This window comes from Coniophora puteana (assembly GCF_000271625.1).
Source record: "Coniophora puteana RWD-64-598 SS2 unplaced genomic scaffold CONPUscaffold_10, whole genome shotgun sequence".
In the NCBI taxonomy this organism is placed as follows: domain Eukaryota; kingdom Fungi; phylum Basidiomycota; class Agaricomycetes; order Boletales; family Coniophoraceae; genus Coniophora; species Coniophora puteana.
Genome location: NW_006913062.1, coordinates 1,007,545 through 1,021,004, shown reverse-complemented (window position 1 = coordinate 1,021,004; position 13,460 = coordinate 1,007,545). Strand labels below are relative to the sequence as shown.

At 52.1% G+C, this 13,460-nt stretch overlaps 6 protein-coding genes across 6 annotated transcripts; 2 read left to right on the top strand and 4 right to left on the bottom strand.

Moving 5' to 3' along the window:
* Positions 1–98: 98 nt before the first annotated feature.
* Positions 99–2,269, bottom strand: CONPUDRAFT_83844 (cytochrome P450 monooxygenase pc-bph). The gene is made up of 7 exons (XM_007773280.1): positions 2,016–2,269; positions 1,589–1,954; positions 1,504–1,533; positions 1,024–1,447; positions 559–954; positions 396–495; positions 99–339 (listed from the first exon to the last, which is right to left on the bottom strand). Exons 1-7 carry the CDS (start codon positions 2,248–2,250, stop codon positions 268–270), a joined length of 1,623 nt encoding a protein of 540 aa, XP_007771470.1. The 5' UTR covers positions 2,251–2,269; the 3' UTR covers positions 99–267.
* Positions 2,270–4,288: 2,019 nt separating this feature from the next.
* CONPUDRAFT_91862 (uncharacterized protein) lies at positions 4,289–6,317 on the top strand (the record flags this gene model as incomplete). The annotated part of the gene is made up of 8 exons (XM_007773279.1): positions 4,289–4,472; positions 4,527–4,600; positions 4,663–4,689; positions 4,759–4,843; positions 4,923–5,071; positions 5,130–5,291; positions 5,349–5,537; positions 6,165–6,317. 8 exons carry the CDS (start codon positions 4,289–4,291, stop codon positions 6,315–6,317), a joined length of 1,023 nt encoding a protein of 340 aa, XP_007771469.1.
* A 192-nt stretch (positions 6,318–6,509) lies between these two features.
* On the bottom strand, positions 6,510–7,786 carry CONPUDRAFT_60697 (uncharacterized protein; the record flags this gene model as incomplete). Its single annotated transcript, XM_007772929.1, has 7 exons — positions 6,510–6,740; positions 6,793–6,956; positions 7,009–7,202; positions 7,274–7,427; positions 7,496–7,552; positions 7,608–7,640; positions 7,696–7,786. The coding sequence occupies 7 exons, from the start codon at positions 7,784–7,786 to the stop codon at positions 6,510–6,512; spliced, it is 924 nt and encodes a 307-aa protein (XP_007771119.1).
* A 785-nt stretch (positions 7,787–8,571) lies between these two features.
* On the bottom strand, positions 8,572–9,996 carry CONPUDRAFT_83842 (uncharacterized protein). The gene is made up of 2 exons (XM_007773278.1): positions 9,182–9,996; positions 8,572–9,122 (listed from the first exon to the last, which is right to left on the bottom strand). The coding sequence occupies exons 1-2, from the start codon at positions 9,939–9,941 to the stop codon at positions 8,617–8,619; spliced, it is 1,266 nt and encodes a 421-aa protein (XP_007771468.1). The 5' UTR covers positions 9,942–9,996; the 3' UTR covers positions 8,572–8,616.
* A 1,253-nt stretch (positions 9,997–11,249) lies between these two features.
* Positions 11,250–12,449, bottom strand: CONPUDRAFT_138712 (uncharacterized protein; the record flags this gene model as incomplete). Its single annotated transcript, XM_007773277.1, has 4 exons — positions 11,250–11,527; positions 11,585–12,158; positions 12,217–12,268; positions 12,321–12,449. 4 exons carry the CDS (start codon positions 12,447–12,449, stop codon positions 11,392–11,394), a joined length of 891 nt encoding a protein of 296 aa, XP_007771467.1. The 3' UTR covers positions 11,250–11,391.
* Positions 12,450–12,638: 189 nt separating this feature from the next.
* On the top strand, positions 12,639–13,368 carry CONPUDRAFT_128055 (uncharacterized protein). The gene is made up of 5 exons (XM_007773276.1): positions 12,639–12,690; positions 12,744–12,765; positions 12,822–12,862; positions 12,923–13,003; positions 13,057–13,368. Exons 1-5 carry the CDS (start codon positions 12,685–12,687, stop codon positions 13,204–13,206), a joined length of 300 nt encoding a protein of 99 aa, XP_007771466.1. The 5' UTR covers positions 12,639–12,684; the 3' UTR covers positions 13,207–13,368.
* The last annotated feature ends 92 nt before the right edge of the window (positions 13,369–13,460 follow it).

The following is a 13,460-nucleotide window of genomic DNA, read 5'->3' as shown; positions in this document are numbered from 1 at the left end:
GCGGCGTGGGGCTCCGACATTGTCAGTGTGAGATGCGCCAAGATATTTCGCAGCAACTTCAATCATGTCCATTCTACTGGCTCATTGCGTCCCACAGAGACAAATTTAAAGCAGAAAATGAGAGCTATGATTATGGCATATAAAAAACATACAGCGACAAAAGGGAGAGCAAGTAAGTATGCCACAGCGTGTAGAATTATCCATGTCGTCCAGCGACGACCAAGTGTGATTTATGTACGGAAGGGAGACTAAATAACGGCATAGATCTTACAGAGCGCGGCGACGAAGTCCTACCCAGCAGTCGGTAGGCTTTCTCAAGAAACCTTCGCACGTGCCCAGCTATACAAAGAAATTAGCTCCTGTCTGGAGAAAACAAAACAGGAATAGCAACTTACCGCATCTCCAGGGTTCTTGAGAACGAAGTCATACCTCCGAAGAAGCGACGACACGATGATCAGCAGCTCAAGGTTTGCGAGATTCCGTCCGACGCACGCCCTAGGAATGGGAACGACACGTGAGCTTCGTGTGCCACAATAAGATTAAAAGGAAGCTGCATACCTCGGGCCGAACGAGAAGGTGTTAAAAGCCTTGTGCATCTTCGCGCTGTTCTCTTCGAACCAGCGCTCGGGGCGGAAGATCTCGGGGTCGTCGCCCCACACACGCTTGTCGCGATGAAGGGTGTAGGTAGGGACGCTGAGGATGGTGCCTTCGGGGAAGTAAGTGCCGTGGACGGTGAGGCCACCCTCAGGAGCCATGCGTGGGAGGCCAAGTCCGATCGTGGAATGCAGGCGGAGGACCTCGAGAATGACCACCTCCAGATAGGTAAGACGCTTGACCTGCTCGTACGTCGTCACAGGTTCGTCTTCTGACCCCAGCGCCTCATCCAACTCTTTCTGAAGCTTCTCTTGGACATGTGGGTACGCGGCAAGGTAGTAGATGATGGCGCATGACGAGCTGGAGAACAAAGTTAAACGCGTCAGCTATTTCTGTACCTCACGTCAAGTGTAGAGGTGGGGAACATACTTTGCGGTGGTGTCTGACCCCGCAACCAAGTGGGTGAGGGCCTCGGCCGTCAGCTCCTCAGGGCCCATGATTTCACCATTCTCATCCTTGCCCTGTTGCAGCTTGCTGAGAATGTCAACGCGGTCTGTCGGAGTGGTAAGGCGCCTGGACACAGCAGCGACGGCCATGCCGGCGACGCTCGCTGCAGCTTCGCTACCCTGGCTGAACCAAGGGAGCTTACGGACATAAGGCCTGACCCAAGGAGGCATAGTGCCCAAAGTGGCGTTGTAATCTCCACGATCATTGAGAATCTTGACAGCGGGGACCTCGATGACTTTGCACTCTTTGCCATAGCTGTCCATTGCGGCGTCCTGCGAAACAGCCACAGGGGCCGAATCTTTGGCCTTCAAGATCATGCCGAAGGGCTGACCAAATGCGAGGTCACCTGTCGCCACCTACGTCAGGAAATGTTTAGAGTTTAATGATCTTAAAAAAACCTACCAATAATGTCAAAGGCAAGGTAATTCATCCCTTGGAAACCCCGATTAGTTTTCTGGACGGTCACAAACGAAGTGAACCTTCTTACATGGCAAGACATCGAGCCACAATCTCTCATCTTTGCCGTACCATCCGCTCTCGCCCTCGTCACCTGAGCCATCTGCAGCGGCAAGTTTGCTGAGGCGGTCCCACTGGTCGATGATCTGACCGACGTATATACGGACGCGGGGCTCAAACTCGATAACGTTCTTTTGCGAGAACGTGTTAGCGACGATTTTGCGCTTGCGCGCATGGTCAGCTTTCTCACGAGTGTTGAAGATGGCGCGTCGGATCGAGACAAATGCGTCATAAAAGTTCGACTTTTTGAGAGTGTTACTGCCGTGTGCGTAGATTATTTGCAGTGCATCGGGGTCGGCGATGGAAATGTGGTTGGGGGCAATGCGTACGACGGGACCTATGCGACGCCGGCGAGGTTTAACGACTGATGGGCTGAATTGTCGAAGGAGAAAACATACCGAGCTTCTCGTGCAGCTTATGCACTTCTTCGGACCTGTGGCCATTTGCCGCGACCCAAGCGAGCCACGCATCCGAGAACTTGGCCCAGAATGGTCCAGGGATCGACTTCAAGTGGTAGCGGTCCCAAGCGTAGGGGCCAAGGTGTACAGCAAGGAAGGCAGCAAACGAGGCTGCGGCGGCCGACGTTAAGTCGACATTTTGAGGGAGGTGTTGGATGAGCTGTTGCACGTCCATGCTAGCACAAAAGTCAGAGGATAGGGGAGTTGGTGTTGCTGCTTGCGCCTCGTCGAGGAGGCATGCTTTAAATCCTCAGCTAATCGGCTATACGGATTTTGGTTGACCCACTGTCACCACAGGACCTTAAAGTGAAGGGGATTCTTAGGGAAACCGCCGGTCCATGAGTGGAGGGGTACATGATGGGTAGTCATCTGGTCCCGATATCAGCAAGGGGGAGCCGAACGTTAGGCTTGCATGCTTGTAGATCCCTCGCACCGCTATGCGACCACCGTGGGTAGCGCGGAAGTATGGGTGATAGATGAAGAGAATATTATTATTAGACGATTTTAACGTCCAGTAGCCCTATGGCGAAGAGGAGAAGATCAAACCCAAGGGGCAGCTGGGGGCCTTTTGTGCCTCATTCAGGTGTCCCAAAGTCTTCTTGCGTTTCAGTGTACGTGCTGAGATATGTGTTTTTGCATGATTGCGATCATTTCTGAGCAATTAAAGCAATCACACACACTGCGACGATGTTGCATAGTAGACTACGAGTAGATCGCCGAGCGCGAATCCCAGTCATGACAGATAAGCCTGAGGTGCGCTAGCAACTTGACGGTCAGTAATAGAAACGAGACAAAGGCACCAAAAACGTAGCAGGAACAAAGTCCCGGGCTAGCTTGACTGCGGAGAAAATGGGGTTACATCAATAACAATGTAACTCGTCGTTCATCTGAATGGATGTTGGTCCATTGATGATCGCTGTCTATTCTTGAAAACAGCGACGTAGACTAAGTACGACGTCGGAACAAAGCTGATGCCTACTGGCGCGATGATGACGTTTCTCGTTGATGACCGGCATTACGCAAAGCCTTCATAATGTCAGACTTTATGCTATTTGTTGCGGCTAGCTTCCGCTCTGGAACACGCAAGACAGGAATTCGACAATGATTAGTGATGGCTCACCAGTCGCCTTGTTTGCACTCGATCATAATAAACCTCCATGACATCTAGCACCAGCCGCCGCCCTCGGGCAGCCTCCGACGGCTGACTCACCTGAGCAACATTGTTGTACCGAGCTAAGTTTGTGAACGTTTCGAGTTCACCTCGTGCTTCTGAAGACGACAAGAAAGCATACATCTAGAGACCAAAACAAGAATCATCGTGGAACGCGCGGGACGAGGTAGAACCGGACACGTCTTAATGGGCCAGCTGGGTATTGTTATCGCGGCTGACTTTGACATCAACGACATGCGGATTTTTCATCTTCCTTCACCTCTCGGACCAACCATTTGCCTGTTGGACACGCACTTTGAGATTCTGGATGCTGCTGCAGTGAAAAGGCATAAGGATTGCACGTGTGGTTCGGCGTAAGTTTGAGCTCGGGGTGATAGCATGGGAGGCGCGTCAAAGAGAGTCCTCCGATCGGGCGCTTACTACCACGCCTTTGCGCAATCGCAGCCAAGCACGACCAATCTCAATTGAATCTCAAGTCATTAAAAGGCAACGTTCGACATTCACTATTAGCTTTTCCCCGCCACATTTGCTATCAGGCAACAGGCATCTTTATCTCCTCATATGATCTTCATCGCTGCAAGCCAACGGCGAGCAGAGGCCGTCGTAGCTGGCAAGTTCCGCTCGGGCTGTGCGGAACGAGTGGCAAGTGACATGCACATACTGCTCGGATGCGGTTCCTCTGCCATGCACCAACGAACTTGTGCGACTTTGTGGGTTGTTTCTCCCTTCGCGACGCGGATGGAGTTTTGAGATCAAGCTTGGCGACTCAGCTGACCCCGAGCAGACACTGGTCTACTGTCTACCTCTCGTTGATTCTTTACTGTGCCTGGCTGCATCGGGCTTATCTGCCTCGAGCGCTCCCGAAACATGCGGCTCAAGTGACCTTTCGGCGTTCAGTGACCTTGACATGATATACACGTTTTCTGACCCTGTGCGTTATCCATGGGCGTGACAGGCTGGTCAAGGGCTTCAGGGCGTGCTATAAATGCTGTAGTCTGCGCCATATAGCACTTCTCCACCCCATAGTCAGATTCTACCCGGGATGCTGTTCCTCCTCTCTGCGGCTGCAGTCTACCTGTTGGCTTCCACGGTTCGAGGGCAAAGCCCAACATATAGCGCAACATATCTGCCTTCCAGCGTCCCGTACCAGACGGAGCAAGGGCAAACGGGGTACAATCAGTGTGGCAGCGGGTATAACCAGACTTCAGAATGCCAAAACACCTTTAGTAAGTGCTTCACTGCACCTTTAACGCCGAATTCACGGTTAAACCAGCTTTTAGTCAATAATGTACAAGACTTCTGTCTCTGGGCTCCTCCTGAGCCGGGACCGGACTCAGTCATAGGCAACACCGAGGTAGACGTTGCCCTCGCAAGGTGTCGTTCACAATGATGCTGACCCCAAGACGCGCCGTACAGCAAATTGAAGTTTCATGGTGCATGAAGGTCTGTGGTGTACTATTTTCGCCCGTAGAGTGCGTGTTGTGCTGATCTCGTGCACGTTGCTCACCACAGAATGGCTACGGCACGCGCCTCATACCTGACGGCACTATCACCGGTGCACACTTTGTGATAACACCAGATTACGTTCAAGTCACCGGTACGCTCATCCGAGTAGCCACTAGGGGTGTAGTATGTGGCTGACAGATTGGCACCTTTTCTTATCTACCATCTCGAAGGGACGGCCAACTTAACTAATATCAACATTCCGGCTGGGGATGCCGGCGGAGAGCTTGATCCCCACGGTGCGACTGGCGAGGGTAACCCGATCGGTGGTGTGGTGTTCTCGAGCGCCTTCGGTGACATGGAGCAGCTTCACGAATGGACCGTAAGTACCATACTGGCTTGTACTTGTGACTAAAACGAACTTAATTCACTTGACGTAGAACTTTATGGGCAGCGATATGTTCTGCTTCCGTGCGTGTAAGCCGGCGGATGACGCACCAACGATGTGCAATCATATTTATGACGAGATGGGCTGCGAGTGGAACATGCCCGCCAATTACGACTCCGGAACCTTCGAGTACTGCCAGGGTGACTCCGCTGAGGTGCGTATGTTTATGATACGACAGCAGAAGACTACCATATAATTTCGCGCGTTTCAGCCCATGGGCGTCTACGGTGCCTCAACATTCTACCAAGGGGAGCCATCGACCCCAGCGGCACACCCGATCCCGTCCTCGTCTAGTTGCACGACCTACAGTACGATCAGCAACGGTGCAGGCGTCCTTGCTGGTGGCTCCACGTCATCCACTCCTACATCTTCCTCCACCAGCAGCGGTGTTACATCTACTGTCAGTCGCATCAGTCCTTCTAATCCTCTAACTTTATCATCTTTGTCTTTCGAGTCGAGCTCTGGCTTTCAAATTTCCTCAAACCAAACGTTGTCGGTGTCTTGTACGCCGAGTTCTGGCATTTCTACTTCTCCAAACCAAACGTTCTCATTGACTTCTCCTTGTCCATCTTCAACTTCTTCACAATTCTCATTGACGTCTTCACGTCTCTCCTCACCTTCTCGATATTCCTTGCCTTCTCCGCGAACTCCGTCTCAATCTTTGCCGACTTCCCCATTGCTCTCATTGATTCCTACACATTTTTCTTCTGTTTCTACATTCACATTTTCTTTGGCTTCATGGCAAAATCCTAATTCCACCTCTTCTGTTCGCACAACCTCTTTGACAGAGACCACGTGTGAAACTACTCCGTTTCCACTCACGCATTCCATCTCTACTTCAAAATCTTACTCTCCCTCGATATCCGCAACTTCTTCTCAACAATCTACTTTTTCTGCTTCCTCCTCTATGACTCCGTTCATTGTTACCCCTTCACCCCGTCCCTCTGCGTCTGTCTTGCTTCCATCTCTTTCTTATCCTTCTTCAAGCACCATTGATCTCCGATCCGTATGCTCACGTTTGCTCCAGTCTCGCTCAGGATCTACGACTGGCACTAGCAGCGCAACGGGCATATCTAACGCGGCCATACGTGTGGCTTCTCCCCAGGGAATGGAGTCTGCTTTTATTGTCATTGCCACTCTCTTGATGAGTTCCTCTCTGGGGGCAGTCATGCTCCTCTAATGATGCTGGACGCCTTGCCTAACCCAACCTTCGAGTTCGGAGTGAAAACGCGGAATTGGACCTTGTTTATTCATGAACTATTTTTGGGACTGAATATTGAATGTTAATGTACTACGGACACGTCCTGCGATTCGATACTATTATACAGTAGATCGGGAAAAGCCTTCCCACCATGTACTCTATGATACCATTTCACAAGGGCTCGATGTCCTCGGACGGACCGACAGGTACAATACGCGTGGGGTTCACCTTGATCTGCGACCAGTAGTAATGCGTCTTGATGTGGTCGAAGTTGGTGCTGTCCTTGAAGGCGGCGTTATGGTAGTACAGGTTCTTCATCCACCTGTTCAGGTTCGGGTAGCCGTGCCGGATATCCCGAATGTTGCACTTGAAGTGCGCGAAGTACACGGGGTCGAATCGGATCTACGAGACGTTCCTTCAGCATCGGCGACAGAGAATCTAGAAGGTGCCTTACGATCGTGACCCAGAGCCTAACATCCGCCTCGCTGAGCTGGTTTCCGACGAGATAGTCCTTGCCCTCAAGCATCTTCTCTAGCCGGTCAAGGGATTCAAAGAGCGGTAGGACAGCCTTCTCGTATGCTTCCTGCGTGGCTGCGAATCCAGACTTGTACACGCCATCTGTTGCAACATTTGTCATGTGGCAAGCCAAATGTTGAACAAGAAAACTCACTATTCACAGTATCGTACACCCAGCTGTTGATCTCGTCGATCTCCTTGCGGTGAGCCTCTGGGTACAGGTCGACGGCAGCCTTGTCCTTCGGGAGCAGCTCGTTGAACTCCGAGTTGAGCATTCGGATGATCTCTGAGCTTTCGTTGCTCACGATCGTGTGCAATTCCTTGTCCCACAACACCGGCACTGTGAACCTGTTATCGCAGCATTAATGTGCGCCAAGGATAGGGGCTAATAGAGAGGCCACATCAAAGGCTTCACTCACCGGCCTTCGTAGTTGGGTTTCACCTTGAAGTATAGATCCTTGACGTGCCTTACTTCATTCCCGTGCAGGCTGTCTTTCGTCGCCCCTGGGTATTCGTCCGCGTTTGCGAACGGCCATCCGTCAGAACCCATGTGGGGGGAGACGACATCCACGCCTACAAGAGATATGATGAATACGATGACGTCATGGCTTGTCCTTGGCGGATGAGCGAGGCAAACATACCGATGAAGTCTTCAAGGCCCTTTAGTTTACGGGTGATCAGGGTACGCGTTGCCCACGCTATTTGGTCTCGATATGAACGAGCGCGTCCGAGGTAAGAGTGATGAGGACGTACGGCACGCGTAAGAAACGTAGAGGTGGTAGCGACCTAATAACCTGTCAGCCTCTACCAAGGGACACCCGACTGCAAGGTACAGACGCACCTTTCTTAGGCTCGAACTTCCCTCCCTTCTCTATCCAGTTCCGGAACGCGGCGTCGGCGCGCTTGAACGAGCCATCCTTCTCGGTCGCCATCTTTCCAATATCGCTGAAGTTGGTGTGGTCTGACATGCTCGCCTTGAATATTTTGTTCCGCGTTGCTTGTGGTTTGATAGGCCGACCTGGGATTGCTGGACAGAATCGCGATGAGGATGCGATACTTCTTATACTAGTACTGGTCAGGGGTTTGGCTAGTCCATGTGGCCTGCTGACTGAGCGGAAGACGAGCGAGGCCATAATAGGGAGGAAAGTCTACACGGTGCCTCTGGAAAGTATAGCGCAATCACAACACCGCGTTATAAAGCACTCCTTCCGCCCGGTGAATATAGGGCACCTTGTACCTAGGCGTCAAGTTGTGCTCCTCGCTGCTCCTTGGTCATGGTGTGATGCGTCAGCATGTTGTCAGCATCGTTCGACTTTCCGTTGAGTTGTCGGAACGTCGCCAGACTTTGCCTGGAATTGTGGACGAAAAGTCAGCATTTGTGATGCTTCGCGCCCGACCAAGACGCATCCTCTGTCTAATGCATCCCAAAAATGCAAGAAGATTACCACGCATGAACTAAGCCGCAGACATGACGTCAGTACTTGTGGGCAACGGCGCGTCGGGACGCGTCTGCATGTAAGTACTTAAAGTAGGAATACGCGCAGCCTGGCTCACCGGCCAGTACTAGTAAAGCATGCGGGATAAAATCTACAAAGTGCTTACATTGCATAGATCGTGAGCCCTCGTAAATAATGAGTACGCTAAAGAATGTAGTCTACGAGATATATGGGTAAGTACAGGCTATCTAGGGGGTATGTAACAGATGTGGTGAGATATGAACAGAAATCGGGAGACCATAAAGTCACAATACTAGATATGCACCTCACAAATTATTCATTGGTGGCCGCACTTTCTGCTTCTGCTCATGGGCTCGGATGCGTGCGACGGCCGAGTCCACCAACTCGCCCTCGACGTCGTTCCAGGACCAGTTGAACGTCGCGTTGCCGATGATGTCGCTGATATCCTCCTTGCGCTGAACGACGAGTGGTGGGTATGCGCTGTAGCTCTGGAGTAAGTGCTGCTGGACGAGATCTTTCAGCCCGTGGTCGATCGGCTTGGAGTACGCGTAGTCGGCGCTACGGAGGAGTTTGAGAATTTTGCGCGCTCCTTTCCGTGAGACTGCGTAACCGTGGGTGCACAGGGTGTGGTGCGTTACTCGGAAACGAGGTGCAGACTGGAGAGGGTTATTGCGGTATTCCTGGGAGTGACAATGGCCGAGGTAGACGATGTCCCAGTCGGCGGGGAGGTGCGGCCACTGAGGGGCAAGAATCTTCTCGATGTCAAACTCGATGTCAATATCGTCCTCGAGAATGAGGGCTGCAGCGTGGCCTGTGCGAACGTTGATGATGAATGAAACATCAAATGCGCCCCTGGAAAAATGGGCTCACCTTTTTGAACCATGTCTCGCAACGCGACGACGTGAGAATGCCAACATGCTATCGCCGCTTTTCGTAGTGGCTCGCTTTTCCGAACATGGTTGAGGAGGCCCGCCGAGTTGACCTGTGTCCGCCAGAGAGGCCCAGAGGTAGGGAGCGGCTGCATGGGGTGCTCTGCCGCCCACTCTGCTGAGCCAGGAACGGATACGTCCCAGAAATCAGCGCCTGCATACATCTGCGGGACCTCATTTTCCTCTTCGAGCCCTTCCATGTCCTTCACCTCTTGACTCCATTCGAAAGGGAAAGCGTGATAAACAAATTCAGGACTTGAATCCTGGTCGTAATCCTTGGGCAGCGTTTCGCGCTCGTCCAAATCCCGTTCATCTATCCTGAACCACCGCTGCCAGCCCACACGCTGCATGATCGTGTCCACAATCTCTGCACCTCCGCCTGGTGCGGCATCGTTAAAGTCGGTCGCGTCCACAAAGGTGAAGTCGAGGTCAAGAGCATTGGCGACCTCAGACATGGTCTTTCGCCTATCTTGTCTTCTTGCGAGTGAGACAACATAAATAGCGGCTGTGTCGGTTGGAGACTGAAGAGGGAGAAGGGTGCGTGAATGGAGGAGGAAGTCTTTTGGGAGTAGCCTGGCCAGTTGAGCACGATACGAGAGACCGTGTTGGGGGTCCTTGACGCGCGCCTGAGCGGTGGGCGGGCCAAGAGGGGTGGTGAGCACAATGAGACAAAATATGCCCACGATGAGGATGTAGCTCATCAAGCGTGGGCTGAAGGTACTGAGCCCTACAGCCATGGAAAAGAGTGAGTTATTCAAAAAGAAAGACGGTAAAGAGCGACTAAAATCTGGAGGAGTGCCAAGAGAGTAAGCGACAGAAGCGATAAAGAACCGAGACGAGGCGGAATAGGGCGGGATTATGTACACTCTGCATGTAATTCGTTTTTATTCCCTGTGCAAGTAAGCGGCGTTTCCGTTGACATGATGAATCTGCGCAGCACGTCGGAGGCAGAGGGCGGAATGACCGAGGATGCGGGTCGATGTCGTACTTCGATCACTAAACCGGAAGGTCTATTTTTGTCTCCCGTTCTCTCCTCCAGGCTACTCCGCGACGCGACGCGCGCCATCGTGATGCAACAAGAAAGTCAAGTGAAAGTCTCCTCCCGTCAACATCGCGCGGGTTGGCGGCTTTCCATTCGTCGCTGTCGCGTGTACCCCTATCCTATCTTCTCCCATCTCGTCACCGACACGACCCATCAGGTACATCAGGTACTTACGTGCGGAGGGATGGAGGGGTCCCGAGCAACTCTAAAGTCCCGGCATCCACGGGAAACGTTTCCAGGCTCACGTTCTGCTCCACCTTTTTAAGCTCTCAGGGTATCTCCGCACCATGTACCATTCACCCTTCCTCTCCACCCCGGTAGCAATGTCAGTTGTCAGGAAAACCACTTTGTCTCCAGAAATTTGAAGTATGCATCACACGCGTCGTCTGGACAAATTACCACCGCGAGGAGCAAGGCCGCCAGTTGCAGATAAGATCCCAACGCCAACACTCATAGGAAGTTATATGTGTACCACATGTTCCATCAAACGCGATGTCGATTCTTGCTGGTGGGGCGTTGCCTACGCTGTAATCTTCTCGTGACAGTTTACCATGCGTATTTTTGCTTTACGTAGCAGCCAATAAGTTTCGGGCTGTCATCGTGAATGAACGCTCCAAAAAAACGCTGAAGCCCGTTCATCAAGCAAGGTCACGACAGAAGACCCGAATATCTTCCATTAATGTCGAACAGTTGAACGAGCGTAGCCACATTGATCGAAGTTGCACGTACATACCGATTAGCTCGATATGCTGTTGCGCATACTCAGTGAGCCCTGCAGCAGCTACTGACACGAGTCGATGGATAAGACGACATTGACATAGAACGTCCCCATCCGTAGGTTCGTTGATGGCACTGGAGACCTACATAAGCGCAAAGCTCACGTAACAATTGGACAAACGGGTTTGGAGAGAGCAGGGGCGATGTCATCTTAAGAGATGTCTTGCAGGACAATGCTGAGAAATGCTCGGGTCAAACAGAAACCATAACGGTGTTAATCTATACGTTGTTTGTGATCGCTATATTACAGAGGATAAGTACCAAATCACCCACTAAAACCTACTTGGAAAGAAATTAGCATCCCGGACCCAAACTCGGGCCCACCCAATCATTCAGGTGCCTGACATGCCAACAACGCCGACATGGTCGCGAATCTTGGCGATCTCATTAGCGGTGAGGTTGCCCTTGGCCGCACGAAGGAAGTCCTCGAATGCGAGGAGCGCATCGCCATCGTTCGTAAACTCCGTCCTATTAGGAGGAAAGTCAGTCAGATGCACGAATCTTAGGAGGAACCATGATACACACCTGAGGAAAGAATATAGCCGATCCCAGAATCCAGGTTCGGCAAGAGAGGTTTGGTACGTCGACTTGGTCCCTGGTGAAGACGACGCAGTTGGTATGGATGATGTATCTAGCGTGAGGTTGATATCCGCGATCTTCTCGTCTGGGTCTAGCGACACCTGCGACGGCGAAGGAGACAGGACAATCGAAGGCGTGCGCCCATGTCTATGACCGCCCGTACTAAGCTTCGGAATGTCGTCGGTTGAGGCGCTAGGAAACTTCTGGGAAGGTGCTTGCATGGCAGCGGAAGGAGCAAGGGTTGGAGGAGAGCTAGCGTTCGACGAAGAAGGATCCCAGCTAAAGCCTGGCTTGAGAATTAGGTTGACTGTGTCGCCGTCCTTGATACTGTATTCCTTGAGGAGCTTGGTGTCTGCGAGAGCTTTGCCCTTGAGGAGGAGGCGCTGTGCGTCGGCGGGTGGTGCACGGGGCTGGGTAGCGAGCTGAGTCTTGATATCGGATATCGTGTCCGTAGACTGGACAGAAAGCGAAAAAGACGCGGCGGGTTTTAAGGATTTGACTGTGATGTTAAGGGAAGTCGCTGCGTATTATGTGTCATTCGGTGATCTTATCACATTACGTCTTGATGATGTACTCACCAGCAGGGGTGGATGACTCTGCCTTGCGCTCGGGTACAGGAGGGAGGGGTACCTAGATCGCGATGAGCATGTGTCTTAAGTGGCACGAACAGGAGGATGGAGACCTGCAAGACAGGGACCTTCTTGAGGGAGTTCTGAGGGGGTTGTTGGTAGTCGTTGGGATACTTGACTGGGGTTGACGCCAGGGCTTTTATGTAGTTTCTGACAAAGACAAGCTCCGCCTGATCTGCCATTGTATAGCCTTTCTTTCTAGAAAACGAAGAGTGATATTCGATGATCGAGTATGGGGGCTCGCGAAGAGGCTGGGCACTGGCTAAGTGCGGTCCCGACTTCCGACCGACGAGAAGGATATGTGGTGGCAGTGTCATTTGTCTTTGCGCGGTCACGGCCGTCGGCTGTCTGTGTCCGTAACACCCGTGACTGCTACCACGCCTGCAGTAAGGACAAGACTGCCTCGAACAACAACTAATGGCTGTAAGTCTCTTGTATTCTTTTCATCCTTTGTCCGAGCTGACATCTCGTAACAGTCAGGATTCAGCTACACGGCAGGCGCGTGAAACCAGCCTTTTGTATTCTCGCTTATTGACAAAGGATTCGGTGGTCAGGTCGTTCGCGATGCTTCACCTATTGGCAGGAATTCTCGAAGGTGAGGCACTGGTTTCTCCAACCTTCCGATGGTCCTTCTGACGTGACGTGTCCTCTGCAGTGCTATGCCAACTCAGACTCACCTAGTCAATGTCGTCTACAAGCGGACGACTACCTTGAATGCTTGCATCACACGAAAGAGGTTCGTGCTCTGGCCGATCAGCATTCGTCTCTCTCACCTCTGACCGTTTTTAGATTGCTCGGGCCAAGACGGTGAAGGCCGAGTTTATCAAGCAGGCTGAGCATCACGCCAAGGAAGGCAGCAAGGCCGCAGATATCCTTGCAGACGGTGTCATTGTTGGGGTCGGACTCATACAGAGGGACCAGGCGAACGCTAAACACTAGCAGACGATACCCCAGTCTTCTGCTTTGTTACCCTGCCTTCAAACCTTTGTACTGCAGTGGCTCTCGCATGGTTGATGTAGACATTAGAATAATCATAGCATTTCCACCCCACATGTCTTGAGCTATTGGTCTCCGCGTAATTCCATGGAAAGTTGTAGTGCGCATGAACGCGGACTTTCCCGAGCGTCCGACAGGGGCACGTTTGACAGCCAAAGCCCCTACTCGCCGCGACTCCCTATTCATCAAGTCCCCTA

Bases quoted from the DNA above. Each gene is read 5' to 3' on its own strand.
- CONPUDRAFT_83844 (XM_007773280.1), bottom strand. From the start codon at position 2,250: ATGGACGTGCAACAGCTCATCCAACACCTCCCTCAAAATGTCGACTTA. The intron at 1,448-1,503 runs GTAGGTTTTTTT...AGGTGGCGACAG, and splicing joins CCTTGCCTTTGACATTATTG to GTGACCTCGCATTTGGTCAG. The intron at 496-558 runs GTATGCAGCTTC...TCCCATTCCTAG, and splicing joins ACCTTCTCGTTCGGCCCGAG to GGCGTGCGTCGGACGGAATC.
- CONPUDRAFT_83842 (XM_007773278.1), bottom strand. From the start codon at position 9,941: ATGAGCTACATCCTCATCGTGGGCATATTTTGTCTCATTGTGCTCACC. The intron at 9,123-9,181 runs GTGAGCCCATTT...ACGTTCGCACAG, and splicing joins GCGAGACATGGTTCAAAAAG to GCCACGCTGCAGCCCTCATT.
- CONPUDRAFT_128055 (XM_007773276.1), top strand. The intron at 12,766-12,821 runs GCGCGTGAAACC...TTCGGTGGTCAG, and splicing joins AGGATTCAGCTACACGGCAG to GTCGTTCGCGATGCTTCACC. The intron at 13,004-13,056 runs GTTCGTGCTCTG...GACCGTTTTTAG, and splicing joins GCTTGCATCACACGAAAGAG to ATTGCTCGGGCCAAGACGGT.